Source organism: Antennarius striatus, chromosome 22 (genome assembly GCF_040054535.1).
Source record: "Antennarius striatus isolate MH-2024 chromosome 22, ASM4005453v1, whole genome shotgun sequence".
Classification (NCBI taxonomy): Eukaryota; Metazoa; Chordata; class Actinopteri; order Lophiiformes; family Antennariidae; genus Antennarius; species Antennarius striatus.
In genome coordinates, this window is record NC_090797.1 from 5,010,970 (window position 1) to 5,026,082 (window position 15,113).

Sequence of the window (15,113 nt, forward strand, 5' to 3'; positions counted from 1 at the left end):
AAATCATAGGATAATAATACAGTATAACAAACATTTCGTCTCCAAAGAGGCCCGACGACCAGAAGGTCATTTCGATGAAGAAAAAAAAAAGCATCAGGAGCAAGAATGTGCAATTCTTCTTTTCTATTTCAAAGGCTGCATCCTGTGTTCAGCTGTCTGGCGTGATGAGGACATAGCAAGGACACGGACAAAAGTAAAAGAAGCGTCATTGAACATGCAGGCACTGCTTGCTTTCCTCCATCGACAAGATGGCCTTCGAATTTCAGCTGAATGTTGGAGCTGCCATTGGATAGCGGTGGTTCAATTCTGCTGGAGTAGCTGTTGTGATTGGAGTTTCAGAAATACAATTAAAACAGAACTCTTTCTGTGGCAGCCAAGGACACTCTGGGCTTCAACTTCAAACCATCAGCAAGAGATGTCACTCAATACATTTTGTGACAAAACACCAGCGCTGGGATTTAGTGTGGATACAAGTGATTTCAATAAAGCCTTGAGAGAGAAATAATTTGTGAAGAGTGTTCTCTCGGCTGCTTTCGACATGTTTTTAAAAGAACGTTGGGTGAAAATGAAGTGATATTTATTTTTAATTTTAGCCAATCGACTCGAGTTTATTGACTGGCAAGGGGGTCACCTGCAAAGCTTTGAGTGATGTTCTCTTAATTGCTCTGATTTGTTGGTTGTTATGGCCTTGATGTATAGGACTGAGAATGAGAGTATACTTTCTCAGAGCACAGATGGAGTGACATCAAGCTTGTAGTGCTCTTAGTGAATCACAAAAAGCAGGAGCTCTTTCCTCAGCATTCAGCCCGGTGGAATGATTTACACTTGAGCCTAGACCCGAGCCGCTCAAGTGTCGAACGAGGTTGTGAGGTTGATGTAATTACATTGAATAGTTGTGTTGTGATTGTCAGGGTGGCCTTTGAGAGACTTGAGTTTTTTTGCACATGTGCCTCAGTTACACACATGAGGACTAAAAAAATGCTGTCGCTCTCAAAGAGATGTCAAGTCAGTGTCAGTATCTGGAGAGAAGAGTCGATTTCCACAGCTTACATTTTCATTCCCGTGTCTCACACATTTACACTTGACTATTGATTTTTCATGAAATCAGTCAGCTCATTTCCTTTTCTATCAACTCCTTTGGAACCTTTTAGTAGAAGGTAGAGTGGAGGCTTACTGAACTAACTAAAATGGAGATGAAGAGAAGTATTCAAATGAGGTATTTAGACGTTTAAAAGATGGATTTTCAACTTGAACAGTTAAGAAAAAGTGGGAAAAGAAGAGTATGTCTCCAACATGTTTCCAATTTACTATCAAATCAATGTCACTTAGAGCCTCAGTGTGTTTTACACATAGAATCAGAATCAATTTACATAATTAGCGTGAATTCGCATTTGTCATCATGCAATAGCACAATCAGTTTTGTTGGACGTGATCAGTGCTGCTAAATAAGAACCATCTCACATTTGCAGTGGGCCTCTTGAGGATGGTACTGCACACAATCATGGACTAATGAATTGAGTTTGTTTTAATTCCCTGGGGGATCAAGATTGTTTGTGTTGCTATGGACACAGTCTATGAGGCACTTCTTACTCGCATTAGTCTTTAGATCTCAGTTGTCTCTTACTTCTCAAAACTGTCCCAGCTTTCCACCCTGTTTGACTTCCTTTTTGTCACCATAACGGTTTTTTTTCTCCAATTCCTTGTTTTTAATCAAATCCCTTTGACTAAGTTTTAAGTCTTTTTTTTTTTAAATTTCCAATTTTTGTCACTTTCACTCACAGTCTAAGCAGTTAGCACAGGTGACAGTAACAGGAGCCAACCCTTTTACTCATTTGAGAAATGGATATTTTAATGAGATTCCATATGCTTGACTTTGGTAAGAGGGGGCAGAAATGTCGGGAAAATAAATTTTTCATTGTATGGAAACCAGTATTAGACATCCAGGTCTCTTGACTAATTGTTATATGAGTGATTAACAGGGTGGGAAATCTCCCAGAGACAGTCTCTTCTTAGCTTTTTCAATTCTCCACAACTTCTTTTCCCTTCTTTCCCCCCTTCTGTGTTACCCCCTGCCTCCCATTCCTCTCATCCTCTGTCTTTCTCTCTGTCCTAGCCATCCAGTTAATTGCTTCCAAAGTTCAATCTGTCTCTGGGCTAATGCAATTTAAGTAGGGTCGAAGCCCCTTTATCAGCCCAGTGCTGGCATTTCATTAAGTCAACTTGGGCATTAGCTTGCAAGCTAGTGAGGGGTTTCGGTCCATCAGCTCATCATTAGTAATTAATACACTGATAGAATTAGCTGCAGCATGAGGCTAGTGACAAGTGGACCTGGTGTTTCCAGTTGGAGAGGTCGTGTAATGTGATGATGTTGGCAAGTAATTATGAGTGGTAGATTAGTGTGTTGAAAATAATAAAGGAACCAGTTTACTTTTAAGCAGAATGAAGTCCACATTGAATTTAAGTAATTGGCATGGAGGCAGACCAAAGAAAGAGTTCAGTCAAGAGGAAGCCTTGATTCACTATTGCTAAACTCAATAAATGCCATTTTTGTATGGTTTCTTTCTCAGTCATGTGCTACTGTTTTAAAACAGATGCTAGCATGTTAAGGCTTCCCCTTACCAGGATGGGGGGATGATCTCCGCAGCGTTAATCACATCATTACGGTCAGGATGGATCTCCATCTGCCTGGCCATTATTCGTGTCCCATTCTGGGCTGACCCACACGGTGTTCCGGAATTAGACACACATGGGCTCAATGGCCTTCTAAATTATGAAGCTATTAGATATGGGAGGTTATTTTAGAACATATGTATTCACATATATAAATAGAGAGAGAGAGAGTCGAATGAAGACGCGGAAGACAAAAAGTGGATGATGGGCAAATGTGGATTGAGAAACAGATAGGAAATAGAAATAAGAGGAATGAAAGAGTTTGAAAAATGCCTGGCCACATTTTGAATGCGCCTGCCCTCAGCTATTGTTAGAACTTGATAAGATTTTCATGAAGCCCAGTAGACATTGATGAATTTCACCATGGATCATGCAGACAGTTGGGGGGAAATGGAGATGTAGAATTTTTATAGCATGCCAGTGGACACTCTCGTGTCTTAAAGTTTGGATATGTATATACAGTATATCTTTCAAGACTGGTTTCACAGATGGTGTGTTGTCATAATTTGTGAGGCATCGTGATATAAATGTAAAACTAACGACAGGAGATGCTGACCAAAGGAAGTTTTTGGAGCATTTGTTTGTTTTACCTTTATTCCTTAGGACAACGAAAAACTAGACAGGAAAGAGGCAAGAAGTGAGACATGACAGACAGCAAAAGACCACGAGTGGGAATTGAACCCAGACTGCCACATGGTGCCATCCGTGCCCCTACAAAGACCTTGTTAATAAAAACATACATGTTTGTGTTGCTTAGGTCCTGCTTATGGAGTATCTGGATGTGAAGAACAGCCGAAACACAACAGAGCCATCGGCTCAGCTCTCCTACGCCAGCACCGGCAGTGAGTTCGCTGCCTTTTTTGCAAAGAAGAAACCACAGCGGGCGAAACAGTCACTCTTCAAGTAAGGTTCACACGCTTCTTTCACTGCTTTGTGCTTCTCTATGGGTAAGAAAAATCAAATCATACATTAGCATTGGCGTATTGCAGAAGTATAGATGTCACAAAAGAACTAAAAACTCTATGTAAGGTTACAGCTCATGTTGAAAGGCTGCATCTCATCTCAATAATTTCTTCTCTCGCGTTGTGCGTGGTGTCTTTGTGTCTTTTTCCCACTTGTTCAACCTTCTATGTGTTTTCAGGTTTGAATCATCTTCCCATGCCATCAGCATGAGTGCCTATTTGAGAGAGCAGAGACGAGAACTCTACAGCAAGAGCGGTGAATTACAAGGTGAGGAGGGAAATAGAATGATGGACTAGGGAATGGAGGGGGTGATGTGGACAACTGCTCTGCATGTAAATTCGAAGGGAATATGGGGATGGAGATGGAGAAGTGAGATGACATAGCAGAACTTGCAAAAAGGTAGTAACGTATTACTTAGTGTCTCCCAGTATGTGGGACACAAAAACAGCAGCAGGTATACAGAGTTAAGGTGTATTTTGGTGGAGGTTGAAAACAGGGAGGTTAGAGGTGTTTAAGTAGTCTAAGAAGAAAAGGACTGAGACCCTCACGCTTTTTAAATGGAGAAAAAAAATGTGGCAAAGTTCAGATAAGTAAACGAATAAAGCACCGACAGGTGGAGGTGGTTTAATGGAGGTGTTCGGTGGAGGTGGGGGGTGGGAAGGCCGAGTCGCGGGTCGAGAAGTTACACTTATGAGTGAGAAAGGTGGACAACAGGAATGTGAAGTGGGAGACAGGCATAAAAGGAGGCAGAGAGCTCGATGACTTTGCAGAACATGCCACAGGGAAGAGGCCTTGAAAAGCACACGCACACACACACACACACACACACACACACACACACACACACACACACACACAAGCTAGCAGGATGAGTGAAGCTGCACAGCTAGACCCTGGAGAGTCTGAACTATTCAACTGCTCCTTCTACTTTTCCAGCTCTCTCAATCCCTCTCTGTTTTTCTGCCGCTGACCTTGAGGTTTCAATCAGAAGTGCCTGACAGTGCTGTTTGTCTGATGCTATTCCCTTTATTTCCTACACCAAGCTACTCATTTGCATTATTGTGATAAAATACAGAGCTGGATCAAGGAAATGACAGAAAAAGTGCTCTTGATCCCATCACATGCAAAAAAAACCCTCTGACAATATCGTCATAGCTAATTATAAAGAAATTATTGAATTAATTAGATTTCTCTTGGTTTGTAACTTGAATGTACAAATGTAATAAATTCTTAAGCAAAATGAAAACAAACAGCGAGGTGCTGTTGAATCATGCATACCGTTTTCTCCACCGTTAAACAACTGAGACAATGTTAATACATGTTAGTTAATACGTTGTATGAAACATGTTATGCACGCCTCAACAAAACTCATCACAAAGTTTGACTTGCATGTTAAAATTTTAATGTACTACATAAAATGTCTAAATTAGCAGAAGTCCATTCTGCCCCCAGTCAGAATGCTCATGCATTAGCAGATCGGTAAAAATATGCAAAATGAAAAAATGAACTGCCTCAGCCCCCCTGCCTCCATTGATTAAGCGTGGATAAAGGAAAACCCCAAACGCTCTTCAAATAACAGCTCACTTTTTCCTTTTTCTTTCATCTGTCAGCACCTGAGAAAGAAAAGGTGGAGAAAATATATATTTATATATTTCTTTTTTGTGACTGGCTGAATGCCTCAGAGCATTTATAAGAAGATGAGATTTCTGTGGGCTTTCATTTCACCTGTCACAATGTGTAGCGCCGGCCACAAGCCCAGACCGGGGCCTGAATGGCTGCAGAGGGATTGAAGGAGTAAGAAATCATTTAGAAAGTGAAATAAGTCGGCTGTGATGGGGGAAGGGAGGGATGGAATGGGGGGGGGGGGTGGATAGAGGGAGGGAGGGAGACAGGGGAAGGTTAAAAGTCGTTGTTTTCATCAGGGTTCGGAGAAGAAACCATTAAGAGATTTCTGAAGGAAGGAATTAGAAAAATATGTATTGAGTCGGTGTGGAAGGGAACTTTCTCTCTCTTCAAATTAAACTTACAGTAAGGAGGGGAGGCAGAGGGAAAGATTGAGTTGATGAGTTCTGCTGGCTGTGGGATTGCTCAACACTTAATGCTTAGTCATGTGTGTCTCTTAGTCTTAGTTTTCTTTTCTCAGTGGCTTCAAGTCAATAAAGTTATTAAGTTCTTAATGCAGTTTCGGAAATAAGACTTTGAGTGTTTGCTCTAAATCCAGCTATCCACCATTAACAAAGAAAGAAGAGCTCTCATGCTCTAAATGGAGTACAAAGTCAGAACTTCACAAGTGCTTTTTTTTTTTGGATGTTTTTTTTTTTTATTCTTTGCTGCAATTTAGTTCTCTTATAAATGACACTTCTGTACACAACCTGATCGTTAAGGTAGACTCAGTGATTTTTGGGTAAATTAAGATATGATTTTCTTCTCCAAAGTCACATATCTCTAACGGGTCTGAAATGATTCTGTAATTTATGCCTCCTGAGCTTTGTAAGGGCCTGCAATATATCATTACATACATGCACACAGCCATTCAGGTGTGTATTCACATGCCTCCCATACACACGCAAACACAGTGGGGGACCTAATTGCTTGCCTTCCCTACAGAAACATGTCTGGCATGCTTCAATTAATCCAACGGCTCATCTAAAGACTCTATTAAGGCTCCATATGCAGCCACATCTGGAACACTGAACGTATGCGGCGACACCGCCAGCGAGTTCTCACACACGTAAAGGAAACCGCCGCTCTTTGTCAAAATGTTTGTTGTGTTTGCAAGGGTACTCCAGAATCACAGGGCGTCCAGATTCAATCACATTCTCAATGAATAAATTATGAAAACAACAATTTTCCAGCTATGGATGTGTTACCGTTCCCCTCCGTACTCTGCCGCATCCCTCCCGACCGGAGACTTTTACATCCTCACCCTCTGCCTTTTTATTGCTTTTCTATTGCGTGGTGGAGGCAGCAGATGACTCAGAGTGCCCCAGTGGTCATCTAGGAGGTGAAGTGTGAATATATCCCAATAACTACTGCAGCGCTGCACCGCAGCGAGTCAGCAATGCCTTTATTTATTTATTTATTTTTACACTTGGTGTTACCATTGCTCAATACATTTCAAACGATATTGCCTTGCCCCAGGCACATTTGAAGTGACAACCCCCACCGCACTTTTTTTGTGACTGCCGTACACAAAATCACTGCATGCTCGCCTCATATATTCACACGAACGAACACACACACTTTCAGACTTCCAATCCCAAGTCTCTGTCACCTTTGACCTTGCCTTCCGCACTCAAGATGTATTCGTAATCATCTCGCTTCCAAATCTATTTCACACATTCCATGTTCTTCTTTTGATATTCAAATAGACTTATTCACAGGCTGATCCAGCTAACAAAAAGAACAGTCTGCCTGAGTCCAATCTACTTACCAACAGCTTTCCCTCTGCCCACCCCTTTATATCTCATGCTCAGTGTGAGGTGGAAAACAGCCAGCGCTGTATTAATCCCTTCTTGTTTATGTATAAACGCATCATGTTCCCTTGAGGGGGGGGGGGGTGAGGAAGAAGATGAGAGTGACAGCTGAGGCTGACTAGAAGTGCTGTTCCTTGTCAAGTTGATTTGAAGATAGGGTGCAAATGGAAAAATGTCTTGTGGGAGACACGGTTGGAGGTGATGGTAGGTGGGGATATCAGGGCTGGAGACAGCAGATGTTGATAGCCATGTGTTCACAAATGTGTGTTTCTGTTTATGTGCATGTCCATGTGTGTGTGTCTGTGTGTGTGTGTGTGTTTGTAGCAGGAAATAGCAGAACCTCTGTATTCACGCCAAATGATGTGTGAGGTGGCACATGATTTACGGGCATCGGACGTGGAAAGTCAGAATAGCAAGGGTGTTACAGAAAATATGGTGGGTGGGGGTCATTAGAGGAGGTTAGAAAAAGCTCTGTCTTTTATCATTGTGGACTTTGAGAAACTTGCATTTTAAATCCTTCTTTTCAGACTTCAGGTGCAGAGATCAGATACTCTATTAGAGTTAATTCTCAAAGAATTCCCTGATAACACATATTCAAAACAGCAGAATGTCTACAATTTAAAGTATCTTAAGTATCAAATCTGTAAAAACATTAACTTTAGATAAAGTTTGACGATGAAAAATTTGGCACTTACTCTTTGATTACGTGACTGGAATGCCAAAGACACCCGCTTAGCCAAAGCGGCATGTTTCTTTTTCTTCTTTGTTGTCTTGCTAGTTCACTGACGCTCCATCGAGATGCGATGATTCACGCACTTCTATTTCCTGGAGTTACATCCTCTCCTCCGCTGCTCAGGGATTGACACTTTAATAGATTTGTGTGTGTTCTTATCCGTGGGTGACTGAACATGGAAGACTCAATAACAGATTAAAAAAGAGATAATGAACAAATTAAATCCTGTCAAAGTAATGTTCACACGGTTGTGTGTTCACAGAGACCCACCACCGATCTATTATTAATAATCTCATGGATGCTCCTCAAAGAAACGCTGTATAAAGCACATTCCCATTTTATCCCTATTGTGCTAGTTCTTTTGGATGACAAATAAAACTTAAATTTGTATTTAGGTTTACATTTCTTAAATTGACGCATCAACCTAAATCTGTGTCATATGTGCATTAAAATAAAATTATTGCTTATGTTCAGTCTTATAAACTTGTAGAAATGGACTTGCATATTTGCAACAGATTGAAATTGATAGGCAAAAAGTACACAAAGGAGGTAAAATGATGTCTGCTAACAGCTCTTATCAACTTTTTAAATGTTACTATTTTACACACATTACAGTCGCATTAGACTTTAAGACAGTAGCGCTTCTTTTATTGACTCATCCTGCAGCAAAGGGGAGAACAATAAAAGAGGAATTAACAGTTTAATAGTCGTCTATATATACAGAAGATCATCACATTCATCACTTACATTTTTAGACGCCTCCTTCAGTTGGCTGTTACAGCTAATGGTACGTTATCATAAAGCTGAGTGATGTAGAAAAGGAACACTTCACAGTGACTGATGAGGGCCCTCATACGTGTGTCCACTATTATTCTCTTTGCATGCTGAGGTATGTCATGTATGACATGCTGAATGACATGTAACCTGTTCTATACTCCAGCACGCCGCGAGTCAGGAGGAAATGACATGTTTCTTTTCTTAGTCAGGTGCCAGACCTTTATGAAACGCTTTGTTCCAGCAGTGACATCACTGATAAAATGTAGCGCGCCTCTGACAGGCTATTACTGAGAAAAGCCTTTATTTGTGTTCGACATGAAAGCAAATACAGAATAGCTCTGAATATTGTAAAAAGAAAATTTAAAAAAAGCACAAACCAGGCACACACACACACACACGCGCGCGTGTGTGCGCTGACACTGCCTCAGATGTGTTTTTTTTAGCTGGCAGTAGTTATTTTACATGCGTGTTAACTTGGGCTTATCGTGTTCAATTTGTTTGGAGATAGGTTTCAGTGAGGTTGATTGGTTAAAACAATCGAGATGGGGTTCTCCTTCACACAATCATACAACATACACACACGCAGTCTCTCTATCACACACACATACACACGCACACACAAAATGTTTGATTTACTGGATTCTCATCTGCTTTCGGACCAATGATTGAATTACAGCAGCTCTGGTGCTGAAGACTGGAACATGTGGACAGCTTGAAAACCACACTCTTAAGCTCGTACGATAATATTGTCACTTTTTCACTGTATAATACTTCAACAGGCTCCTGGCAAGGAAACTAGATTGCAGATGTATAATAATAGTAATAAAAACAATCCAGGTAATTATCAGTAATTGTTATTTAAAGACCAACATTAGATGTGCTGTCATTGACTTGTTTTTAGATCATATATTCTAAAACTTTGTGTTCACAACAGACTTGATGCTATAAAATATCTTATTGCATCCTGTTTATTTTTAATTTCATTGAACCTTTTGAGACAGAATGTGAATTATTGATTATTATCCGTGCTCAAGCTTGCGAACATCTCCTGGAATGTCTTGGTGAGAGGCTCCAAGAAACAAAATCCACCGCATTATATTTGCATTTGTCATTCGCTCAAACTATCCGTGCACCAAGGACCTTGAAAACTAAATATTTTAGCAATGAAAAGCTAATTTTCATTACCAAAACATTAAAACACAACCAGTGTCTGGAAGCTATAAGCAGAACTCAAAGCTATTTTCTTGTGACATGAAGTTTGTGACAGACGGATGTTGTGGGAAAAAATCGTGGCAGGGAGAAAAAGAAAAGGGACAGGTAGGTGGATGCAGAGGACACCGGAAATAGACCAAGGTTGTAATAGTTTACACAGCACAGATACCTAATCAGTGGAAAAGACTCGGGTGTATTTTTTCAAGCCGAGGCTAATTTTAATCAACATCGGTCCTGTCATCATTTTGCAGCTTCGACTGTCACCTGTGTGTTTACTTTTAATCTCAGACCTGATGATTGGAGGAGATGGAGGGATGAGTAAATGAAAAAAGTGGAAGAGAAACACTGAAGGAGGGAAGAAGGACATGTGGCGCTCAAAAAGACCTTGGCACCCGTAGTGCCAGCACTGGTAGCCAGACAAATAAACAACACACCCTTCTTGCTTTCCCAGCATGCAACAGGTTGTTCTAGTAGAGGAGAGATTGAGGGGGCTGTTGTCTTGATTTCCTGCTGGGTCCAATCAAAGATGTGTTGAAGAGTGTTTTTCTGGTCAATTAGTTCTCCTTGTCTTTAGGAACAGACAAAACTCACACACTGACACACATTCAGACATAATTCTTTATTGCTGACAGATTCAGAACTTTTTTTTCTAAAACCGTTGAGGATTGGAGTGAGCAGGGAGGTGTTTCTGTTGTCAAAGAAGCTGTTTGTGAAACAGTTGCAATTAAGAGATGAATATTTTCTAAAGACCAACTGAGATTTATCTCCTTTAAAAACGAGACATTGTCAACAAGGCCATTTGTAGGATTTCAAATCTTTTGGGAAACTAACTTCTCTTTAAAATGGTGGAATTGATTGTCAAGAAACATCAATAAGAACAGTTCTGCTGACTTTCATCTCCATGTGACTTTGCCACTAAACATGTTATTCACTCTTGGGTCAGGATTTTTCCCCAGTTAAAATAATTTCCCTTCCTTTTCTTTGTGTCTCTAACGGGGCATTTTGTACGTATTGTCACACCACGGCCGACAGATGTGCATTCATTAAACCCAAGACTGCCGAGCCACATTGTATGACACAGTAAGACTTTTAATAATTAATCCAACTCAATTTACTCCAGAATTTATTTATACTATTACTTATTTATGCCGTTTTCTTTCTTTGCTGATGGGCTGATGGGTAAATTTGCTCTAGTGGAAGGTGGAGCAGCAGATATCATCCCGTCAAATTAATTTTAATAATAGAAGGCCTCTCATTAAGACCCAATCAGATGTGAGGACAGTCTGAGTGGAACGGGTTGCCTGGAATCGACTGGAGAATCATAAATTATTGACAGGGGAAATCATTCTAATTAGATCAGCAGGTTTCGCATCTGTGAAAACGCAACACACTGTCTTTCTGATTCTTTCACAAGTATACACACACACACACACACACACACACACACACACACACATACTCAGTTGTGAATGCGGAATATTTCACAAATTGATCACTCCCAAACTAATTTTCATAGCATAACAGCTACAGACCAAAAAGGCCATTCAGGTTGAAAATTGGATTATTCTATATGGCAATTTCTGTTTGAACAATTTAGATTGAAAATGTGCAGCGCTGGCTAACAGCAGTGAGACCTCAATCAAGGAGAGCCATTGCCTCACTCTACTATTATAGGGTAGTGTGTACATACATACTATGGGGAGGCATTTGTTTGAGTTTTAAATTCTTTTTCACCCATCTTCTCCGTGTGCGTGTGTGTGTGTCTGATGTAATTGTGAAGAAATTGCACCAATTGTCCAGTCAGTCATTACATGTATCTGTGATTCTGTTGAACTGACACAATGACAAATGTAGTTTGGCACACCAGCTGCATATGACAGATGACAACCCTGCAGTGTCTTTAATTTTTTTGCAATTAGAACTATTATTACCTTGTATTCTATAAACTTGGACAGGATCACACACATCCACCATCAAACACTGGATCGCGAGTATTTGGACTGACTTCCCTGTTTGCCAATGTCCAAAAATGCACACACATTTACTTTGTAAATGAGGGATTATGACTGTTACTTTGCTTGTCTGTTTGGCTTTCCTCATTTCACCCACTCTGACACGCTTGCGAATGCATACAGAGATGTGCCGGTCTTAGGAGGCGCTCTGGCGTGTTAAAGAAGGCGCCACACGTTCATTCTTTTCCCCGTCTAAATCCGAGGAAGGGCCAGAATTCATCGCAGGATCAAACCCGTTTCTCATCAAACCCAGGAAAGTGTAGCTAATGCAATTTCACTAAGTCACTGGCTGACTTGATTACATGTGGGCTGAGGAGAGCATGCTAAGGCACCATGGGGGGGCTGGATGGGTGTCACTGTGTGAGTCTGTGTGAGCATATGGTTCTATAGGATTTAGGTAAAGCCATTCATTTTATGCTACTTGTGTCTTTCAGGCACAGTGCAAGCATCTGTTTGTGTGTTTGTATCGTATCATGTATACAGTATATACATTTCTGTACCTGTCTTGTTGTGCCTCATTAATCCATAAATGTTATTATGGATTAAAGTTGTGCGTCACATCTCCTTAGGTGTGTGTTTTGTGAACTTGAGCAGCCATCCTCAGGGGGGATTTGAGACAGCTTTGGCCACATTAGAATGTGTCACTTCTTCCTTCACAGCTTTCAATCGCTATCCTACCAGCTGCCACACCCCCTCCCACTAATCCTGGATCAGACCACACACCAAGGGACCCTGAATTCACAGACCCCTGTCGGAATAGAGCTAACAAACAGTCAGGCACACACATGCAAACACACAGGTTTGCGCAAGACAAAGTGGCACCTATGCGAGGAGATGGCTGGCACCAGTTTTGTGGCATTCTGACCCTGAAACCAGAGGCACCCTGTCACGTCTAGACAACTCTGAGGGATTGCATGCATATTAATGCAACCTGGTTAATATTCATCAGTGCTATGCCCTGTTGGCAGCTGGTTCCAGACCACATGGATCAATGAGGTCTCTCCCTCGCTCCTTTGTCTGACACGGATGCAGATGTTTAGAGCATGAAATTAAATTGGTCACTGTCATTGGGAATACATACATGGTTGTTAGTTTGGTGAGTGTGTGTGCGCACGTGTGTGTGTGTCTGTGTATGTGTAGTTGTCAGTTAGATATAACTCTTGGAGAAGACAAGTGACTATAACTTTTCTGGAGTGTGCAACGTGTCGATGTAATTCACGGGGACCTGAGCGTTTTGCAAGTTAAAGACGACGAGACAAAAGTTTAGCCAGCTCTTTCTAAGCAGACAATCAATATAAAGGAGAGACACAGAAATGTGAGGGAGGGAGTGAGAGAGAGTGAGGGTGAGCAAGAGAGTGTGTTGGTAGCAGCTTTGTTTAGGAGCCTGTAATTGAGTCTTAATTGAATTGGCACCAAAGGAAGGAGGAACGGATGGAGAGATTGAGAAAGAGAGAGATGAGAGTATTGGGCCTCATCTCTGTCTCCACTTAGCGACGCGGATGTGGGCTCACCGTGGAGACGGATTTCATGGCGACAGATCAGAATCAGAAACCCTTGATTTGAAAGTTTTGGAAGAAATGAAAGCCTTCTGTGTCATTTTAATGTAAATACAGAGAGTGTTTCCTCCAGTGCTTCAAATGAAACTTGTTCCATTAGAAATGCATTATGGAACAGCGGCACAGGGAACAATGGGTTGATATGCATTTGAATGCGATGCTAGGCCGAATGTGCAGGTAAAGCAGAACGGGCTTTGGCGTTACGGCGAAGCGTCTTTTGTGTTTTATCACAGGAGCTTTGCAAAGTCGCATTGGACATGGAAATGAAAGAGAAGAAAACAGCTCAGCGAGGCTTTGCAGGAGAGTGAGATCTCAGGATTTTCAGAATAGATACACAGATGCAAACACTACCCTTTGCTCATTTCAGAGAACACAGGATCACCGTCCTCAAATCTTGCACAGAAAAGTGTTATCGCGCACTTAATTTCAGGTGCATCAGACTACTTTCTTTCGAATCAAGAAGAATATTTATTGCATTATCTATTTTTCCAGTTTGTATGTATTTGTATGTATGTATGTATGTATTGGTACAGAGCGTCAAGGGACTTAATCATAAACCTAAAACAAGAAATTCAAATGATTATCATTTTCTCTGCATCATAAACACATATGATAGCAGGCTTGCGTTCATGCATGATATTCTTTCTTAACCTTTCCATATGCAAACACAGTCATGAGCAGACAGTTCTGCTTTACAGTTTGCTGTATTGACAACAAGACAAAATTTCTTCTCCATCAATTATATTGATTACTTCAGGATGAGTGGAGTTAATGAGCTGCGGCGTTCTTCCTCTCCCCAATGATCTTCCCTCGTCCCTGACAACACCCCTCCCCCCTTTCTTTCTGAGAATGTTAGATGACAATGATTTTCTGATTAACCCCGTTAGCTCCAGGTTTTACCCACACAGTGACACAGGGGCACAGAGGAGTCTAAGCATGTGGGATACATTTTGAGCCGTGGCAGAAAGCTGTGCTGATTGAGTGATGTGTTAATTAGAGCTGAAAGTGTGATCTTGTAATGATTAAATATTTGTATTGTTTTCAGCAATACTTGGACCTCTGTTTTGACATCTGCTCTTGTCCCATTTGTTCTAGGTGGTGCCGATGACAACCTGATTGAAGGTGGAGAAATGAAATTTGTGTGTAAACCGGGAGCTAGGAACATCACCGTGATCTTTCAGCCTCTTCTCAGGTACCGAACTGAGTGATGATGGACTCACATCCAGCAAAAATCACATTGGTTTCAAGATGTCTTTCAAGTTTACAAGATGTATAAAACAGCAATTGAGCTTACATTCCCTTAAGGTGAAATCAGACTTTCCTTACACTGTAAATTGTGTGAATAACAACATTGCACTCTACTGTGGGCTTCTTTAACACCATATTTCTTCTGATGTCCACCAACAGGCTTGGATTAGATTAGAGTTAAGCTTATGAACAACGGGACCTGGAGTCTTTACTGGAACAGGCTGATTCCATTAATTTTCAGAGGTACATGTGTGAAAGGCCCCTCTGGTGTCACACTGGTTAGTAAGAGAGGGATGGACAAGACTCTCAAGATATATGACAGCCGGGACATGACTCAATACCAGTAAAACATAACCTAATTATGTTCCATGGCCTCTTAGTGACCGTCTATTGATTTAGAGCTTTTTAATGTGTAGTATGGTATCGTAAATCAAATATGACGTAATACTTTGTACTCTCAGCTCGA

The 15,113-nt window shown here is 41.1% G+C and overlaps 1 protein-coding gene across 1 annotated transcript in view; it reads left to right on the top strand.

The window, feature by feature from the left end:
* exoc4 (exocyst complex component 4) overlaps positions 1-15,113 on the top strand; it is a 91,223-nt gene that overhangs the window by 20,396 nt on the left and 55,714 nt on the right. Inside the window, exons 9-11 of the mRNA XM_068307424.1 lie at positions 3,428-3,573; positions 3,812-3,900; positions 14,495-14,591. Of these exons, the coding sequence (XP_068163525.1) occupies positions 3,428-3,573; positions 3,812-3,900; positions 14,495-14,591 (332 nt within the window). The remainder of the gene's footprint in view (positions 1-3,427; positions 3,574-3,811; positions 3,901-14,494; positions 14,592-15,113) is intronic.